Consider the following 22,503-nt stretch of genomic DNA (forward strand, 5'->3'; position numbering starts at 1 on the left):
TATTTTTGTTACATTTATAAATATTTTTTTTTTTAAATATATTTTTTATCTTAATTTGTTATTTTTATGTTATTGAGTTTATATAAAATTTTTATAATTATATATAATATATATTTTAAGATTTATTTTTTCTCTTGTTTTTTTTTTTTTAATATAGAAATATACGTAAATCCTATTTTTTTTAACTATAAATTTTTTGCATTATATTTTTTTTTTTTATTATTATTTCATTTCATTTTTTATTTAATAATTAATAAATAAAAAAAAAAAACATTAAAGTGCAAATTGTGTTTCAGAGAAATATTTTATATTATTTTTTTTTTCTTTTAACAAAACATTGGCGAGGCCGACCCTTAGTATAAAAATAAATACATATAAAGAAATATTTATTTTTTTTTGTCATAAAGAAAAGTTCAAAACTTTTTAATTTCATTTGTTTGGTTTTTTTTTTTTTTAAGAGAAAACAAAATTTGTGTTCAAGGTAAAATAAATTTTAAAAATTGTTTTTTTTTTTTTTCTTAATATTCATTTCTATCAATTGTTAATTTAAACTTTTATCCATAATTTGAAAGAAAAACTCGATGAAATATAGTCATCCGAAAGTCGATTTTTGAACATATGAAATGAGTTAGAAAATGCAAAAAAAATTTTTCCACCTTCCGCAGGAGTAAGTGGCAAACCTAAATAAGTCCTTGATTAACTATTATTATTTGGTTGAACTAGGACATGTAAAAGGTTAAAATTATATGGCAAAAATAAAAACGATATTTTCAAAATAGGACGGCAACCCTATTTCAATTGAAAGAGTTACACAAAATTTATTGCTTGAAACATCCATAAAATTTTTGCCAAAAGTCTTACGAGTATATCCAAAATGTTAAGTATTATTTCTTAACTAACTTTAACCCGGATGTTTCCGCATAAAATCCAGAATCCAGCTCCGGGCTCTTAGACTAAATTTTTCTAAGAATTCTAAATGTTAGTTATTTTGCAGCTGTTTTTTTATTAGAGTTTGAACTTCAAAAACTGCGCTTTGATTATTTTAAATATTTTGCTACATCAATGAGCCATTCAAAAAGAACGCAGGGTATTTTTTCAACTTGAATTCATAATTTAAAAAAAAATTATATTTAGTGTCTGCTTTAGATTAAATGTTTTTTTTTTTTTATTGTTTAAAAAAATTTAATTACCTACATATTTGTGTACAAACAGATGTTTTATTTTAGAAATAAATAATTATTATCCTGCTAAGAGGCTAGGCCATAATCATTACATAAAAATCTTGAATTAAATCAGAAAATTAAAGAACAAACAAAACAAAATTGAAATAGAAATAGGAGAAAAAATTATAAAAACCATGTGTGTAAAATAGTATTTAGCGCACCATACAAAATGTGCAATTACATTAATCTTAAAGCACAAAGAAAAAACAACAAAAAAAAAATAAATTAAAAAAAAAACATATTAAAAAGAAAATGAAAAAAAAAAAATATATTAATTAAATTAGTAAACTTTAAAAAGAAAGAAAAAATAAATCCGCATTGTACAAAGTTTTACATAATTTCGTTTTCTTTTCTCTTTGAATCACATGTTTTATAAAATAAAATAATAAAAAAAAAACGCCAAAAAAAGAATAAGGTAAAATTTTACAAAAATTATACTAAAATATGTTTATGATTTTAATAAAATATATCATAACATACATAAATAAATAAATTAAAAAAAAAAGAGATAAAAACCGTATTGTCGTCGACGGAGTGTTATTTTTGTTAGTCATTAAGTACTAAATATAAAAGAATAAAAAAAATAACAATGGATGTACAATGTTTTAATTAAATTTTTATCATAAAATGAAAGTTAAAAAAAAAAAACAAATTATGATTTGAATAAAAAATTGAGGAGTTTCATTTTATTATTAAAAAAATAATATAAAAACAAAATTTGATGAACACTCCAGATTAAAAATTAAAAAAAAAAAAAAAAAATTAAAAAAATAAACGTAAATTTATATAGAAATATAAAGAAATAAATAAAATAAACATTTTATTTTTCAAAAAAGAAAACAATAAATTTAAAATAAAAAAATTTAAATATATATATACATATATAGAATGTGAATATTATCGTTTTATTCATATACAACAAAAAAAAAAACTTAAAAAGAAATGAAAAATATAATTAAGTAAAAAATAAATGTGTTTTATTTGTATAATTTTAATTTTTATATAATTTTCAGGAAACTTAAAGATTTCAGATTTCCCAATATCCAATATTATACTCCATATCAGCGATTTTTTTGTTTATTATTATTTTTTATATTTTTTTTTTATATATATTATACATGTATTATTTTCTCCAGTAAGGATCAGGTTCCATTTCAAAGTTTTAAAAACAATAACTAACGTATTTTTCTTTTTCTTAGGTTTTCCTTTGGATGTATTTATCATGGGCTCTATACAGTGAGTAAATTTGTCTGGAATCTCTATACAAATTTGTAAGTAAGTATTTTTCAAATAAACTGAACATGTTTTTTTATTTCCACATATTAATATATTTTCTTTTTAGGTTAAAAAAATTGAGCAGTTTCGAAAAAAAAAAAATAAATTAAATTAAAAGGAAAGAATAATGTATGGAAAATATTGAACAATAACGAAAATTTTTAAGTAAAACAAAAAATGGACATTTGACTTTTGATGCGATGAATGTAAATGAATTTAAAAACTAAACCAAAACTCCTTTTATTTGTATGTGTTGCTTCCCTATTGTTTTTTCTTAAATATATATATTTTTTTCATTATTATTTTATTATGTTTTAATTGTTTTTTTTTTACCCCTTTTTTTTTATTTAGAATATTTTTTTTTTTATTTAGAATTATTTTTTTTTTATTTACAAGAAAACTTAATTCAAAGCAAGTGCTGTTATAAAATTCAAAATTCATTGCTACCTTATTTTGTACGTACTTATTAAAAGATTATAATATTTCCAAAAAATTGTATGGCATAAACCTTAATAACACCGGCACACAAAAAAAAAAATTTGTACAATGAATAAGACCCACCTTGGGTTTTTTTATTTTGATGCCATGAACCCGAATTCCTTTGACCTGGTTCCAGGTTCTAAGGGGAGTGCAATAAATACTAAAAAGCATGCAATTTAGTAATTTTATTGTGGTGTTTTACACGTTACTTTTTAAATCAAAAGAAATTATTAATTTTAATAGTGCAGCTTAGTCTAAAGAAATTAATTTTTTCAAGATTATATTTTCTATTTGGTGTTATAAAATTTACATTTATTAAATGCAATATTATGACAAATTGTAAAGTAATAAACAAAAAAAATTAATTAATTGTATTCGGGCAATTGAGAGTAATTAATTGATCATCTGAAAAAATTTATCTATCGGACCAAAAAAGCATGTACTTTTTAATGATATAATTCCTATAAAACGAACATTGATTGGTCTCTATGGCGTATACGTGTTTTTTTTTTCTAAGCAAATCAAAACATTAACTTTTTAACTAAAAAGCTATATTTACAACAAAATATAACTCCGTTAAGAATAAGTGAGTTTGTGGTGACCGTAGATTAACTTTGATGCAACTTTCATTTATTCTTTAAATACACTTGAAGTCATATTACTTATTTAAAAGGTTTAATTATTTCTTCAGTGATCTTCTTCTTAAGCCTTCAAAAATCGGTTATGCGAAACAACGGAAAATTGACAATGCGTCTTTCTTAAATAAATCAGAAACTTAAAACTATTTTATGAAAAATCTGTTGTTTTTTTTCTTGAGATAATACATTACATTTTTTTAAATCATCGAGTACTAAATTAGCTTAATTTAAATAAAAAGAATATGTTAAGATTTTAATTTGTAATATATACAAAAAAGGTCATGCAATGAATATTTAGAATATAAATACAAAAACAATAAATATGCAATACAAAAAGTTCTTCGTGATTTTTTCTATAAAATCTAATAATTCTTATTTCTACAAATATTGCTTGCCTAGTATGTAATTGTAAAAATTTCTATTTTTCTATTTTTCATTGATAAAAATCTCATAAAAAATATTGCTTTTCATATTGCTTATCATTCATAAAATAGATTTTACATACATATCTTTTTCTTCCATACATTTTATACATTATAGACATTCAAATAATCATAAATAGCTTTGTGTAGGTTAAATACGTATATATTTTTAATTTTTTAATATTAATTTTTTTTTTATTATTATTTATGTTTATTTTTTTCCAATAGTAAAATTATTTTTTAACTTTTGTTTTTCCCTTTTTTGTTTTTTTCTTTTTTCTTCCACAAAAACCAATATCCACAACGTTCAAAAAAATTCAAAACATTTTTAATAAAAATAAATCAAAAAACAAATATTTATAAATAATTTCTGCTTGTGACCCCTTCCAACAAAACCAACCAACCAACCAACCACACCAACTACTACTACTATTTACTACTACTTGTATAACACCACCTACCACAACTACTACTTCTTGCCACTACAACATCCAACTTAACATTAAAAAAACCAAAATTATAAAAAATTTAAAAACTCTATAAAAATTAAAGATTTAAGTATTACGCGTATAGCCGGTCTAACGTGGAACGAGTGGAATGCCCGCTTAGCCATGCCATTAGTCACCCAGCTGCGCGAAGGAGTTCATCCTCTGATATTCCCAACCGATCTTTCAATGGACAAACATCAAAACAGCAATACAGCTACCTCATCCCCAGTCCATCCTTCATCGTCGTCCGCAATAATGAATGCAGTTGCAGCATCTGATCGTCTTCATCAACATCATCAACAGCAACAACAACAACAACATCGCAAATCGCCCAATGTCTTCTCAACACCAACGCAAAATCAAAATTCAGTTGGTAATGCCATATCCACAAGCACTCCAATTGGAGGAGTTCAATCTTCAAAACCTGGCAGTTCATCGGCCAGTGCTAGCATGCTCGCCTGTGGCAATACTTCAGATTCCATAATAAGTAGTAGTAGTAACCACCATCATCAACATCAAAGTCGCAAAAATACCACAATTGAGTGTGAATTATATAAGAGTGATAAAGGTGCTAACAGCAGTGGCGGCGAAGGTAGTTATTGCGATGACAATGATAACGTCAATCCTTCTGCAAGTGATTACCATCATTCACTTAGTGCAGCCGCAGCTGCTGCTGCAGCGCTCTCTGGCGGTGTGGTCGATGGTAAATCGTCAGGCCTGTGCAACATAAGCCTGTTGAATAGCTTTAGCGCCATGAGCAGCTTGATTAGTGGAAATGGGTCTGTTGGTGGTGGTGGCATGGGCGGCAGTGGAGGAGGTGGCGGTGGTCACCCCTGCCCCGAATGTGGTCGAGTGTATAAACTCAAATCGTCATTGCGTAACCATCAGAAATGGGAATGTGGCAAAGAGCCACAATTCCAGTGTCCGTTTTGTGTGTATCGTGCCAAGCAGAAAATGCACATTGGACGGCACATGGAGAGAATGCACAAAGAGAAATTTATCAAACTCGAAGATATTAAAAGTTATACTGGCGGGGATGAACCCACATCGCTGAGTCAACATTTTTCGTAAGCAAAATATATTTTTGTTTTCTTATGAAACACATTATTATTATACATAAATATCTCTCTCAATCTGTTAAGAAAGAAAACAGACAAAATAATTACAATATTTTTTCCTTTATTTTTATTTTTTTTTTCAAAATCCAAGATTTTGTACTACAACAACCGTCGATGAAGACGATAAAATACAACAAACACAGGGATAATTATGATAATTGAAACAAAAAAAAAAATTTTTTTCTTAATGTGCCAAATTGTTTAATGAAACATTACATTTTTTTTTTACATATTATCTATATTATATATATTTTTTTTTGTTAAAAATTAAAGATAAAAAATTCTCAGAGAAAAAAAGGAAGCAATATGCGTAAACGTACATATATATATTTTTTTTTAATTGGCACTTGTTTATTATTTTTTTTATAAAATATTTTGTAAAAATATACATAAAAAACATTTTTATATATTATATTATTTGCTATTTAGTTGTATAAAGTAAATGGAACATAATCAGTGATATTCTAAAATAGGTTTAAGAATATGTAATTGAAAACCTATTTTTTTCCTTTTTTTTTTTAAATAAGCTTACAACTCAAACATTCTTTTTGTTGCTATATCAAGTTATTTTTTGTTTATTTTTGAAATAATTGTAAATAATTGACTGAGAGTTACAGTATATTATGGGGGATTGTGTTTTTTCCTTTTGGAATCCATTTGCTTTTGATTTCCCATTTTTTGTTTTTGTCGGAACAACCAGTCCGGTAAATGTTTTTGATTGGTATTGACTCCTTATTGTTAAATTACCCTTAACGGTATTTAGATCAAGTTTAAAAACAAAAACTACAACCATTGCGGATATCTTTGATAGGTATATAAAATGTTCCAGTCACTATGGCGTATACGCACTTTTTTTTGTAAAATCGAATCAACGCATTTTGCTTTCATAATAAAATACTTGTTAGTGTTAAAAAAACTTTTTCCATTGTGTATCCCTGACAATATTAAAATATGCAATACTAAATCACATTATTATAATATCTATGATTCAATAATAAGCGTAGAAATAAACTCGCAATCACATTTAAAATAAAATTGTTTTACGGCTAAATTCTAAGGTACAAGTTCATCAGAAAGTTCACTGTGATGTTTCTGTAGTTTTTTTTTTATAAATATTTATTTGATCTGGAGTGCTTTGTACTGTACAACAATGAACAAATGTTATGATATTTTAAATGATTATTTCTTATTCAACCTTTGATTTACAATGTCTAACTTCAAGTTTCTTTGAAGTTTTTTTTTTAATAAACATAGGTTACTTGTTTATTAAGAAACTATAATTTAATATTTCATAATATTCATTCATCATAATACAAATAACTCCAAGTGAAAATAAATATTTTATAAGAAAATACGCATACGCCACAGTGAACATGTTGAACTTTTTGACTAACTAGTACTAGTTCTGAGATTCAAAATATTATTTCCTCATAGCGCACAATTTCAAGGCAAACTCCAAACTTGGAACAATTTCACACTCTTGTGCAATGCCATGTATGCGTTTTTTTTAATAATTATTTTCATTTGAAGTTTTATCTAAAAACATCGTTAGTAGAAATAATTCCTAACACTAAATAATTCTTTAGTCCTTAATATCTGAACAGGTTATATTAAGAAACAGTTAATTTCCTGGTTGAGTTCAAGTATAAAAATTCTAATAGTTAATTGCACTTTTTTTGCTTAAACAAAACACTTTCATTTTTACATAAAGTACCTTAATATGTAATACAAAGACCTTGTCATACATTATAAGTTTGTTTTTCAACTTAAAAGCGCATGTGCTTTCAATTAAAAGCTTTTTCAATATTAAATTGAAATGAGAAAGAAAGAGATAGCCTGATCTTATTTTAAATTTGCACTTCAACAATACGAAAAAAAAATTTTGCATGCATGTGTGTATTGGTAGTTGAAATACAATCACAGTTTTGCAATTTTTTGAAAACTTCACTCTGTTTAAGATGTTTAGAGATCTCAAAAATTTATATTTGATAGTTTTATATCACGAGTTTTAAAGAACAAATAGGCCTTGAAATAATATAAAAATAAAATGGCATAACAAATTCGCCATCATTTAAATCTTGAGTGACAACTCCCAAAAAAAAGTTGATTTTTGTGACCTACTTAAAAACGTTTCCAAAATGATAAGCTTTTGGAAAGTACATTTTGTAAAGCTAAAGCTTGTTGCTAGTTTCATCATATCTAAAATTAAAATGTTAAGAGTGAGAAGCGTTTACAATCACATTTTGTTTCATTTTGTCCGAAGTCATAAGAGGTTGCTGTAACTAAATAAATGCACTAAATTAAAATCAGTGAATAGAATAATAATCAAGAACAAAAACACTTGCTAAGTTTCAAGTTAAAAAAATAGTATAGTGAATTAAAAAATTGATAATTTTCAAGTAGGAAAGATGAGGCACTATAAAAATGAATTCTACAAAACAAAACCCAGTAAGAGTAAAAAAGAAATCAAGATTCATGTGTTCTTTAGTATATATTTTCTTAGATTTAAAATATTTTCCTTCATCTCGTTGGAAACCTTAATAATTTTCCCTATGATTTACCTATTGCAATAATATTCACATTCGGAAGATATTTATTTCTCAAGCATCTGAAACCTAAACCCCTTGATTTACAATTTTTTTTTAAATAAAGCATGGATTTCCAAAAAAATTACTGTGCCTTATTAGAACTTCCATTAAATTAACGTATTTCCGTTGAATAATAAAATTTGCTTGCAATTTTTTTTCTCATTTTAAATTTCACACGCTTCAAATAGAGTCTCACAGTAGACAATATTTTCTTCCTTCACTTCTGGTGAAGTGAAAAAATTAATGCTTTCCACGAGTGCGGCAGTACTGAAGAACTTGACAATGGCCTAACAAACAACTTACACTGAAAAAATTAAGTGCCATTTTAAAAATTTTTCAAAAATTCGTCACTTTTTAAAATTTGTGTGATTGTCATAAAATGTAAAGAAATTAGTTATTTATATTTAAAAAAAAATATCTATCAACATTCAATATTTCTAATTTCAATTTTATCAAAAATGATTACAATCTTCAAACTTCGAGAATTCAAATAATCGTAAAAATTTTCTTTACCATCTTATTGGTATCGGGAAAAATATTCAGAAAAACATGGGTTCACTTCATTCCATTAATGTCTAGGAAGATTTAAAATAAAAAAACAAAGGCAAACATTATATTTTCACATATAAATTCCCCTGTAGCTTAGAAAGTCGATATGGGTTCTAATAAAAATCAAACTCCAATAATATACTGTGTCTTAGCTAAAACAAAAAAAGTCTTTTAAAAATTATAAAATACATTCCGTTTTATTAAACTTGAATAAAAAATTATTATTTATAATTCCGTTTAAAATCACATTTATAATAAAACAAAATAAAAATCTAAAATTCCGAATATTTATATACAAAAAAAAATAAATCAATATTTAGAAAAACCGATTAAGTATTTAAAAATAAAATAATATTCATTTTTGTTTTTTTGTTAAACATAATTCAGTAAAACTCAGAGTTAACCCAACCAAACAATTCAGTCATTTTTTTTTTTAACAAAAGAAACTAAATAGAAAATGAAATAAAAATAAAAAATAAAAATAAATGCTTTAGGTTTTAAGGGACAACAATTTACCTCAAATTCATCATTACGAGTACATTATTACAAAAAGTAAAAAAATATTTTTTTTTTATTTAATTTTTGTATTTAAAGACAAAGTCATAAAATAAATGTTTGTGTTTTATTTAAAAAATAAAAATAACATAGCTGTGTGGAAACTTATACAAAAATCACTTCAGGAAAATATAAATATATTGAAAACTACTAAAAAAAAGATGTGAATAAGAATATTATATGAAGTTTCCTATAAAGTGCCTTTTTAGAATTTAAGAACATCAACTTTTTTTTTTTTAATAAACTAGATTATAAGTGTCTTTTTAAAACAATATTTAAGAATTTATTTAATTTAATTATTTTTTAATCATAAAAATATAAACATTGATTAAAAAAAAATTGATTTGACAAAAAAAAAATTAAGTAAAAATTTAAATAAAAAGAGTAAAGTGATTGAAAAATTCAATTACAATATATCAAGCCATATTTTATTTAAATCTAACATCACAATTTTTGTTCTTTATATATTTTTTGACAAAATATATAAATAATTTAATATTTTTCATTGTTTGTGTATATTCAACAAACAAAAAATTAATAAGAACTCAGGTACTTAGTTTGTGTTTGTCGATTTAATTTATAAATTATGTTTTTTTTTTTTATGTTATACAAATTTGATTTAAATATTTTGTTATAATTCGTATGCAGTAATATTATTCCAACTTTAAATTCTGATTCGTATCGCATTCCAATAGAAAACAAAATGTCACTTTTTGTGAATGATTACAAAAAAAAACTAAACAATCCAATATTATACAAATATTTTGTATATATAAATAAATAGACACAAAACTATATCACATTCCACTATTTTATTTAAGCTTTAAAAGACAATCTATCTATATCCACTTAAGTTCAAAAATATTTATATATTTTAATTACAAAAACAAAAAAACAAAAAAAAAACAAACAAAACAGTTTCTAATTTAATAAAACAGTTTTTTTTTTCTCTACTATAGATTAAAAAATTAATTTTGACATTTATTTACATATATTTATATATATATTTACAAAACAAAAAGCGAGACACGAAAAACTCGCTCTAAACAAAACAAAATCAACAATTGTGAAATTTTATATAAAAATATAAAAAAAAGGAAATTTAATTTATATAAAAATAAAATCTTAAGAGTTTAAATCAATAATATATATATAAAATTGGAATTAAAAAATAAAAAAATTAAAAACAAAAAAACTAAAAAAAAAAAAAATTGGTGATGGGAATATTCAGAAATTTCTGTATAAAATAATAAATTGTTAATATTCTATATTACTATTGTTTTTTTCTCTTAAGCATATTGGTTATTAGGTATTGGCTTCACTTTCTTAAAAATACAAAAAATATATAAAATTTTACAAAAAAAAAAAATTAAAATGTTAAAAAACAAAATACTCATTAAATCTTAGTTGTTTTTTTTTTCCTTTTTTATGTTCTCTATATTATATTATGTCTTTATTACGTCTCTATTTTGTTTTTCATACAATCTAAGCTTGTATTCATTAAAAAAACAAAAAAAAAAAAAACAAAATCAGAAAATGTTTGTTAATTGTATTAAATACAAGTTAAAAAAAAAAAAAATAATAAAATATGTAATTGTTAAAAAATAAAGATTTAAGAACAACTTTATATAAAAAACATTATAAACTTTATAAGAAAAAGAAAAAAATGAAAATTGTTTTAAAACGAAAACCAACTGTTGCATTCATTTTTATTTAATTTGGATTTTCTCATTTAATATTTGTTTGAAATTAATAAAAAAAAAGAAGCGTAAGTACACCAAAAAAACCAAAAATTACACAAAAGTTGTTAGAATTTTTTTTAGTACACACACAAGAAGAGCCGTTTTATGTTTTTTATTTTGATAGAAATTCATGTATTTTGATATAAACTCACGGTTTTTTTTCAGATTTTTTTTTTGATTTTTTTGGTAATATATAAAAAAAAAAACATTTAATATTATTTAATATACAAAAAAAAAAAGAATAAATTTAAAATTCTGTATGTATTTTCTCAAGCTAATCAATTCTATATCCAAATATCTTTCCATACTAACATACTATTTTTCTTTTGTTTATTTACAGAAAATGTTGCGCCTGTTGCAGATGCAATTACAACAACAACAACTACTCAAAATGATACCAATAATTCATCATCAAATCAGAAATCTGCGCAAACTGAATCAAGGATTCGTGTTCGTAATTGGTTGATGTTGGCTGATCAGTCGATTTTACAAAAATCAATTCTTACAAATTCTACGAGTGAGTACAATAATTTACGTGTATTTTTGTTTTTATTTTTTTTTTTTTTTTTAATCCATTTTCCTTTTACAGTTCAGTTATGTTTTTTTTACTTCATGATTTACAATTTCATACATTGTTTTAATTACTACCTAGATATATTTTATTTATTTTGTTTCATTCATTTTTTTTTAAGGTTTGTTTTATTTTTTTTAAGGAAAAAAAAAAAGAATTCATTTTTTTTTTGCTTAATTTTATTTTTATAAAAAAAAATATTTATTTCGCTTTTCATTTCAACAAAAAAAGGTATGTTTATGTTTATTTTATGTGTTGGTAAATTTATTTTTTACATGTGTTTGTATTTTTGTATTTATTTTATCTTTTGTCTTTTTGTTTCATTTTTAGTTTTATAATTTTCTTTTTTTTTTGTTTTTACAAAAACAAAATTGGTGTTTGGTAAATAATAAATAAGTTCTTAAAGTATATCATATTACCTAGCACACAAAAATAAACTTTTTTGATACAAATGTGCTATATAAGTTTTATTAACTAACCAACCAACTCTATCATTGACTTGGAAAAAACATTCTGTGATAACTTTTTTATAAATTTTCGATTACGAAAGAAGCATTCGCCAATCTTGTGAGGCAGTTTATAGGACTTAGGACTTGCCTAGTGACCAAAGAGTTGTAGGACCGATGCCAAATTTTTATTTTTTATAATTTAAATTGGTGCTTTTTTTCAAAGCTGAAACAACTCTTTGATTTAATGATGTTTTATGATTAAAAACCACTTTAAACTAACGTCGCTCTACTTTAATTTTAGAATTATCGTCTTTAACGCACACAATATTATTACGAAAAATAGTTAAATCAAAGTGGCTTTCGTTCTTTATAAACTATTTTTTCTCACAGTGTAGAAATATTGAACTTGTCTGCGAATTTCAAATGTTTTTGGCTCAATATTTGAAAATTAGTGCATTCTTTGCAGAAAAAAACTCTTCTCACATCATTAAACCTTGGCTGCGATGACGAGTGACACTCATAAAGCTTGGCTGTTAAAGGGTTAAAAAAAAAAAACAATATTTTATTGTGACCGATTTCGTCTCCGATTTTATTCTTCGCATCAATTATCTCCTATTTTAAATCTTTCCACTTAATGGTTTAATAAATGGTAGAACGTAGAACACTCAGGGCCTCAGTTGCGTGGAACGATTTTATCGTTTTCGTGTATTCTCGAAATTCGTTAAAAAAACGATACTTGAATCTAACGATTGCCTTTAGCTATCGTTCTGACTTTTGTTTTGATATTGAGATTTTTAAATTTTATTTGGTAAGAATTTCTTCAACTCCTTTTCGTTTCATGGTCTATCTGTCTATTTTTTCATCCCTTGTATTCTTTTATATCCGCATTTGACTTCTTGAATTTCTCATATTAACAAATCGATGAATAAACTAATATAAGAAAAATAAAATGCACGACTGGGTCGCACGTACTTGCTCTTGTAGTTCACAGTATCTTTATCTTAAATATCTATTGGAAATTTAAGATTTTGTAGAAAAAAAAATCAAAAAAAAAAAATCAAAAGTTTAAAAATTAAATTAAAACATTTTTTTTTTTTTTCAAAAATGTTTTTAAAAATATTTTTTTTAACATTTTATACCTAATGATCTCTGTAAATTAAAAAAAAATAACTAATGCTTTGATAAAATATATGAACTTAAAAAATATGTCAATCAATATTTCCATTCTCCGCATTTTTTGAGAAAAACTAAAAACGCAGTTTTGTTGGAATCAATAAGAGTATTCCGCACACCAAATTTGATCAAAATCGTTAGAGCCGTTTTCGAGAAATTTGCAATACCTCGAAAACGTTATATGGGAGGTATGCGTTAAAATGGAGATATTAAAAAAATAAAAAAAACGGGTCTAGGGAATTACGTAAAAATCATCTGTACCAAGTTTCAAGCAAATCCATCCATCCTTTTAGGCCCTAGCTCGATGTACAGATGGACGCACAGACGCACACACGCACACACGCACAGACGCACAGACCGACGGACGGCATGACGAAAACCACTTTTTTGATCTTCTCCATCATCGTAATGTTGGTTTTGATTAAAACCTCGATTTTTTTTTTCTACACGAAACCAATACTTGCCCTATAGAGCAAGTAAAAAGAGGTACAGAACCAGGCCATTTTGACGCTTGTTATCCAGTTGATCTCGTTGAAGAAGCATTTTTTTTTTTTTTGAACTTTGGTGGGTCTTTAAGGCTAATGATAAAGTTGGTGTTCTATATAAAGAAGCTAGAAAAGTAGCTAAATTTTGCACAGGCAAAGACGGTAACGGAGAAGACGAGTTTGCGTTTCTGGCATTTGATGTTCCGCGAGCTATTTTCAAACATATTAAAATGTCCAAAATTAAAATGATCGATGGAAATAATTTTATTGCGAATCCTTTGGATAAACTTACATTTATACTTTCATAAAAAAATTTAGAGTGCAGAAATAATGCTGTTAGATTTTTGCGATAAAAAAAATGACAAAAAGTTTGTACACTTTCATATTTTTTTTCCTATAAAAGCAAAAGTAAAACATTTATCAATCAATTCGCTGAGTTGGATTTGATAAATCGATTTAAAAACTGAACTCAAAAAGAAAAAAAAAACGTAAAATATTGAAAACTTTTCATTTTCACCAATTTTCATTGATTTTTCTTGCAAAACTTTCGCAAATTCGCTCTTTTTTTTTTAGCTGACAAAATTTTTGTTTTCACAAAAAAATCGTAAAAAAAATTGAAGCTTTAAAAATTAAAACCAAGTCAAGTTACAGATTTTCAGGGAAAATTATAATCAACTCATATGATAACGTTGGAGGCAGTTAAACAAAGTAATTTCAAATTAAAACTTCGAGTCCTGCGAATAACAAAAAAATAACAAACATTTTTTAATTTATTTTTTTTTTAATTTATTTCTTTAAATTTATCTCTTTATTTAATTTCTTTTAATTTCGTAGTCTTTTTTTTAATTTATTAACTCTTTTTAATTTGCACATTTCTTTCTTCTTGATTATAGATCAGTATTTTCAAACTGATCTAAAACTATAATCGAGTTTTTTTATTTCTTTACTTTTTTATCAGCACTTTAACTAATCAAGCTGTTTTATAAAAAATAACTAAAAATATAATGTAACTAACAAAATTGCCTTTGTCTCTCTTTTCATGTTAATAACAAAAACAAAATATATTAACCCTTACTAAAAAAAAAAAAAAAACAAATTAACAATTAAGACCAAACAACAACAACAACAACTACAAAAGAACAAGAAACTCCCGAACCCGAACCTGAACCTGCAGCTCCTGAACCTAAACGAAAACGAGTCACTCGACTCTCTACTAACGCTACTAACAAAACTAACAACAATAACAAATCTATTTCCGATGACATAGTTAAACCAAAAACTACTACAACTTCAACATCAACATCAACTGGGGCTAATGGTGGTACTGTTAAAATTGCTATTGGTAATTCAAATGCTACTGTTAATATTGGTGTTGGTAAATCTAATAATGTTACAACAACAACAACAAATACAACTACAAATACTGGTGATGGTAATAGTACTTATGATGGAGTTGATGATAACACCACCGAAGTTATTGTCAAATTCGAACGCAGTAGTTCAAGCTGTGATGAAAGTGAAAACGATGATCCATTCAATTATGATCTTAAACTCTCCAGTCCAATGTCATGGGCATTCGACTCAGTCAAAATCGAAGAATCCGAATTCGATGAAGGTCCTGAAAATGAAGATGATGAAGAAACAGCTGATGCTGATATTAATGATTGCAATTTAGCTGATGACCAAGAACACGAACACGAACATGAACATGAACATGAACCCGATACTGCTGATGATGAAGAAATGAAATTATTGAAAAAAGAATCATCATCAAATCGAAATAGTACTCGACGTGTCTATGGTTCAGCTACCAAACTTCGATCATCAATGAAAAAACATTTAGTTGATAGTTCAGGTCTAAATTTACCACCCGAAACCACTATAACAACAACAACACCCAATACAACAACACACACTGGCTCAACAATGTCGGGTAATACAGAAATTTGCATGTCCTCTGATAAGAAATATCGCATTCTCATTCAAAATCAACGAATGCGCAAAGAAAGTCTGGAACACTCTGAAGATATGATTTATAATGCCAATATTGAAAAACCATGGGTCTGTAAGAATTGCAATCGCAATTACAAATGGAAGAATAGCCTTAAGTGTCATTTGAAGAATGAATGCGGTCAACCGCCGAGGTTTTTCTGCAGCAAATTATGTGGCTATGCAACGAATGTTCATAGTAATTTGAAGAGACATTTGAATACAAAGTGTCGGGATAAAATTGGTGATGAATCGGACAAGTCTGAAAACACTCATTATACACTTGTTATTAAAAAACAAGATGCAGTTTAAATTTTTGAAAAAGAAAAAAAGAATGACAAAAAATAAGCTCTCACTATTTAAGTTATACGCATGCGCATATTTATTTTATTTTTTAATTAATTTATTTTTTAAACTAATATTTTTTTATTTAAGAATTTTTATTAATGCAATTAGTTAAGAGATTTTTACAAGTAAATAAAGACTTATTACTTACTGATGATTCTAGTCACATTCCAGAGCGCTCTTGAAATGAAAGAATTCATTTAAATAAAGAAATACAAAATTTCTTAACAAGAATGTTTGAATTTTTTCGCGATCTCACACATTTTTTTCTAGTCAAATGAAAAATTAAAAAAAAAAAGAAAACCAAAAAAAAAAACACAACTTCAAGTGTAATATTAATAATTAATATATTTATTAAACAAAACAAAAAATTAATTTAAAATATAAAAAAAAGAGTATTTTAGAAAATATTATTTACTTATTTATTTGAATTTTATTTACCTATTTATTTATTTTTTTATTTATTTAAAATTTATATTTACAAAAAAAAAAATAATAACTCTTAATGTAGTAGAATAAAAGATTTAATCTTAAGTTTCTCTGTAATTTTTTTAAAATTTAATAATTTGTTTTAACATTTATTAAAAAAAAAAAAATAAAATAAACTATTAAATAAAAGAGATCAAACAATCTAGTCATATAACGATCTCAGCAATTTTTTTTTTGTTTATAATATTTACAGAACAAACTTTGTATTTGTTTTTTTTTATAATTTTTAATTTAAAATATGTAAAATATATTAGATAAAAAAAGAAAAAACAAAAAAGAAAAAAATTATAAATTAAAATTTCATAACTAAATAAATAAAAATAAAATATAAAACAATATTTTTAAGAAATTACGAGCAGAGCGTTTGTTTGCAAAAAAAAAAATTATATGAATGTATGTATTTAAAAAATGCTATTTGAAAAAACAAAAAAAACTTTCTTTTTTTTAATGTTAAATTTAAAATTGAATTATAATCTTATTTAAATAAATTCAAAAAGATTATATGTAAACATAACTCAACCCAAAAAAACAAACAAACCAAAAAATTAAAAAAAAAACAAAAAAAAAAACAATAAAAAATGCAACTAAATAAAAAAAAATATATTACAAAACCAAAAAAATTAAAAAAAAATTGTTACTTTTATTTATTTTTTGTTGTGTCAAAAAGTTGCTGTTTCAATTGATTTCTTCTATACAAAACAACTACAAGAACCATCGAACTAATAACCAGCTCCTTGAAAGTCCTCACTTCCATCATCCACCAGCAAAAAAAAAATATATCCAAAAAATTGTGCCTTTTTCTAATTGTCAAGATTTCATCAAAGATCATAATGAGTGAATTTTGGTTTGGTTTCTTTCGTTTTTTTTTTTATTATTATTTTTGCTGATTCCTCACTCTTTCATTGGTTACACATTTTGAAAAAATGTTCTTTTTTTTAATGTTTTTTTGAATATTTTTAATAACGTTCCTTTCTTTTAGGTCCGTCTTGACTGATGGGAACTGTGTGGTACTGCTGTACTCTGTAGAGATGTGATTGAAGTATTTGTAGAGTTCTTGGATGATATGATGACAATGATGAGATACAACAATTCAATGCATCGTTGAAAGAACACAGAAAAGAACAAAAAAAAAATGTGTGATAGTACTTCTTCGTATTCCTTTAATTTTGCTGTAGATACTCGTATATTTAAGTTGAATTTTCTTGTATTTTTCTTAATAATATTATTATTTTTTTTTTGTTTTGAATATTTTTTTTTTTATTTAATTTTTGATATTATTAAGTTTGATGACAAAAAAAAAAAACTTTGTAGTTAGAAAATGAAAACCCTGTATTTCTTCTTTAAACAAAAAAAAATACCAAACAAACAAAAAACAAAGATCCAAAAAAAAAAACCCCTTAAATGCTGACATTTTTTTGTTTGATTTGAAAAGAAATAAAAGTAAATTGTAATCATTGAACAAATTGAATGAATCCTTTTTGAGTAGAAGAGTTTAAAAAAAAGCAAATAAACATTTTCATTCACTGTCGTTTGTCCGACTGAGGTTGGTTTTTTAAATTAAAGCTGAAATTGAATATTTTAAACATTTTTTTAATAAATGGATTTTGTTTTGTAACATTTTTATCGACAAACGACAATGTTAATGCAAGTGTTTAAAAAAGTGCATGCGTATTTTTTAGTGAGTTTTTTTTTGTTACTTTATTATTTTTAGTTTTGGTTTGATGAATATTAATTTTTACTTAGTAATCCGAATGATTTTTTTTTTTAATAAGTTTTATAATTGTTTTGTTTTTTTTTTCCAACTTTGTACTTATATTCATATTTCTTTATACTTATGATTTTATTTCAACTGATTTGTTTTTATGTCGGATTTTATACGACATTAGAATTAATTTTGTTTATTATTTTACCGTTGAAGTAACGGTTTTGTAGAAACAAGCACATTATAATTTTTTTATCATGGTTTTATCGTCATCAGTCGAATTGAATATTTTTTTCTCTTTTCGTGAAACAATGCTTTACTTCAATCATGAAATGATGTCAAATTTTGTTAGTTGCTCTAGGTTCAATTTTAGGGTTTGACCGCATACTAAACGTCAGAACCAATAAGAAGTTTGTTATTTTGACATAAGCTACCAAACTTACTTTAAGCTTGATTCGCTTAGAGGTTGATCTGTTTAGAGCTTAGACGTACCTATATTTTGGGATATGTTGACACTTGCTGGTTTTATTTAACTTTCGAATGTTTATTTAGTTTGCTCTACAATTTTCAATATTTTTTTTTCTTAAAATGCATCTAAATAAAAAAATATGACCCACAGTTTTCGGCAACTCAATTTCGTCTGTCTATCAGTCTGTGAGTCTGTCTGTATGAGAAGCTATAGGGTAAACGGATGCTTCGAATCACTTCAAACTTGTAATGGTGCTACATTTTCAGAGACTCTACGGAGGTGTTTTTGAAATTATTTTTTTGGACCAAGGATAACAATACCTTTCATATATACCAATTTTTCAAAAGTGTAATTTTATCGAAACCGCCTTCTACGATTTTGGATGAAAATTTTAATTGTTAGTTTTCTATCTTTTGATGAACGGTAACGGTACCTGACATAGAACCGGTTTTTTTTTTTTTATTTCTGTTTTTCTCAAATATGAATAAAAATAAATTAAAAAAAATAATTTTTGGATAAAAAAAATTGTTTTTTTTTTTAATTTTCGAAAACGGGACATTAAATGTTTTTGAAACTTTGAATTTGGATGTAGATTAAAAATTTCTACAAAATGGCATATCAAAAAATTCAAAAGAAAAATATTAGTTTGAAAAAAAGGCTGTAACGATATATTTGTCAAAAAATGCATCTTTATAAAAAAAAAACTAAATTGCATATTATTTTCACTGCTCAATTTTATTTATGATGCAGTTTTTATCCATCGAAGAACGAATTTTATGTTTTTTTTTTTTTTTGAAAATTATTAACATCAACTTGATTCTTATATAAAAGATTTAAAAGTTTAAGTAACTTGAAGTCTTATACCCAATTTATTCACTCTCCATTATATTTAAAGCTACCATTAAAAATTGAAAATCTTTCAAATCGCATACGAATTTTAAAATTTTTTTATTTTAGATGGCGACTTTAAATTTAATGGAGAGTGAATACATTGGACCTTACAGCAGTATCGTGCAATGTTATTTTAGATTCAGTCGAAAAGATTTTTTTTTTTTCAAACCGTTCAATGGATTTTTATAAACCAAAAACATAAACTGATCATCGTTTTTTTTTTATTCGTTTTGGAAAAAATATGATCGTTTGTGTTTCATTTTGTTTACAATCACGGTACTCCCGCTCTGCTTTTTGTATAAATCATTTTGTTTCCCATAATTTTCCTCCGATTCAGATTTCTTGAATTAAGAATACATTTTAATATTAATACGCCAATATAAATCTTAGGTTTTCAAACTGAGCTCCTTAGGGAATGTTTGTTTTTTTTTTATAAGAGAACATTTTAAATGCGAACATAGTGGATATATCTAAAAACATGTATCATTGTTTGATTTTTTTTTCTGAAGTGATCCATTAGTCAAAACTACGTTGTTATGTCTTTTGAAGTACGTAGGTAGTTAGTTTCGGATGATCCCCTGCAAGTAAAATAGATGTCTTTTTCGATAAAAATAACGGTATTTAACTTTTATGAAAGGTGTTCTTTGTTTTATTGTGTTTAGGCCTAAAATTAAGAAAGATTACGTATTTTGGAAAGTAGATTTCTTCTTTCTATTACAGTGGAGTTCCTATCTCAATCTAACTTTCCAGCGAAATTCTAAAAAATAATAAATGCAGACAAAAATGCATTTGAAACTTTTTTCCATTGAAAAAAAAAAAATCTTTATGTAAAATATTGTCATTAAGTATTAGTTCCATAATCTTCGTCGTTTATTTTACCGATTTGGTTACTTTACCGATTTGGTTTTTTGACATCATATTAAACCTTTTATGATAGGTCAAAAATCTTATGTAATTTAAAAAAGCCAAAGGGGTGAAATTCTGTACGGCTTAAATGAGCGAAGGTTTTCGTTTGAATGAATGATCGTTTTCGTTTCTTTTATTTTATAGAATCCGGCCCCTTCTTAAGCGTAGAACTTTGATTTCGATTATAGTTTATGTGGTAGGTGATACATAAATTGGTAATCTTAAATAATTTTTTTTAATATTTTAGAAATAACTCAAAATTTTAGCCCCCTTATTTAAATAACTTTTCCAAAGCAAGAATGTTCTATGAAAATGGATGTATTATTTTTTTTTTAAATTTTTACTCACTCTATTGGGCAAGAACTGGTTTCGTGTCAAACAAAAATTTCGATGTTTTAATCAAATCCAACATGATGATGGAAAAATAACACCATGACGTTTTTGTATCTGCACTACCTCTGAACACATTTTCAGTGTTCTAAAGGGTGGACGGATTTTTACGAACTTGGTACAGATAATTTGAATTGAATTCTGAAAGTTTTTTTTTATTTTTTAACTTAGGTGAAGTATTTAATTTTTAATTTAATTTTGGATGTTTTGCGATTTTCTTAAATATAGAATCTGATTCAATTTTGCATTGGTAATATTCAAAGAAATAGCAATAAAACTAATCTTTTTGTTTTCCTTACAAAAAAACTAAATTAACAGAAAAATATATGTTGGCTTTTCGCATATATATTTTGTAAACGGCTCAACAGAATTTGTTCAAAAGCTGTAAACAAAACTATTCAACAATATAAAAAAAAAAATAAATTCAATTATTCTTTCCTTCTTCTTATTTATCTGATATATTAAATAGATAACCTAAAATTCTCATTATTAATAAAGAATTTAACGTTGAACTAAATTCGAGAAGTTCTAAATATTCTTTATTCTTTATAATTGCTATTCGCTAGAGTTTTACCATTTGAAGAAAACTTTATCGAAGCGAATCATTAAATCTGTTAGAAATTATAAGATTTGCAGAAATTGCTATTGGAGTTTGAGTAATATATGATTTTTGTAACAAATGAAAGAGATTCGAATTCATTCTTTCTCAATTAAAATACTTAAAATTGTAATTTTGTAACTTCACATTTTAGTACCAGATTTAAATAAAAATTTATTGTAAATAATACAAAGTTATCGAAATTATTTTAAGTCTGATGGCCACAATTCGAAATTTAAATGAAAATAATGTTCTTCTGGATTTTAACCTTTTTTGTTTTTGATATTTTGGGTCACAATTATATTTGTACTGAAATTTGGTTTTCATAAACTAAAAAAAGTATGATTGCGGACGTATCTCTTTATAGGTATAGCAGAAAGCGTTTTGACTTGACAAACTCTATATATAAAGACATTATAACATTCTCAAACAAGTTTACTTAATGTGCAGAATTTGTTGTTTACACATTCTTTATTTACATATTCTGAAAGTTCGCACCTGAAAAAAAAATACATACAAAAAGTTACAAATTTGTTTTAAAAACAGTGCAATAACAAATTTGTGATTGTAAATTGTGTTTGGTGAAATAGGCCACTGGTAGTGAATGAGTAAAGAATTTTTAACATTTGATGGATGAGATCTTGGCTCTTTTTTTTTGGCAAAGGAAGAACATTATTCTTATCCACCAAATTTGGTCAAATCAATCAATAAGTAAAGAATTATTATAAAAGCTAAGTAAAATACTGCCAGTCTACAAAATTATTTTATAAATACAATTATTCTCTCTAATTGTTTTGTTCCTATGATTTATTTTGAGGTGTTGTCACAAGAACAAAAATTAAAAATTATAAAAAGGAAAATAAACGGAAAAAATAATTTTTATTTTATTTCTTGATAAAAGTCTCGAAGTTTTTAAAAAAGCTTTGTGTATTTTTTATTTATATTTTTTTAATCAAAACCTTCTTTAC

General features: G+C 24.9%; 1 protein-coding gene across 3 annotated transcripts in view; it reads left to right on the plus strand.

The window, feature by feature from the left end:
• Positions 1–22,503, plus strand: part of LOC129905724 (longitudinals lacking protein, isoforms F/I/K/T) — a 140,608-nt gene that overhangs the window by 100,486 nt on the left and 17,619 nt on the right. Inside the window, exons 6-7 of one of the 3 annotated variants that reach the window (XM_055981269.1) lie at positions 11,419–11,595; positions 14,865–16,136. The exons of 1 other annotated variant lie outside the window; for it this stretch is intronic. In XM_055981269.1, the coding sequence (XP_055837244.1) occupies positions 11,419–11,595; positions 14,865–16,057 (1,370 nt within the window). In that variant the 3' untranslated portion in view covers positions 16,058–16,136. Of the gene's footprint in view, positions 1–4,590; positions 5,594–5,735; positions 5,856–11,418; positions 11,596–14,864; positions 16,137–22,503 lie in introns of those variants that run through there. One more of the 3 variants, XM_055981271.1, reaches the window with a different exon arrangement.

The sequence above is a fragment of the Episyrphus balteatus genome, chromosome 1 (genome assembly GCF_945859705.1).
Source record: "Episyrphus balteatus chromosome 1, idEpiBalt1.1, whole genome shotgun sequence".
Lineage (NCBI taxonomy): Eukaryota > Metazoa > Arthropoda > Insecta > Diptera > Syrphidae > Episyrphus > Episyrphus balteatus.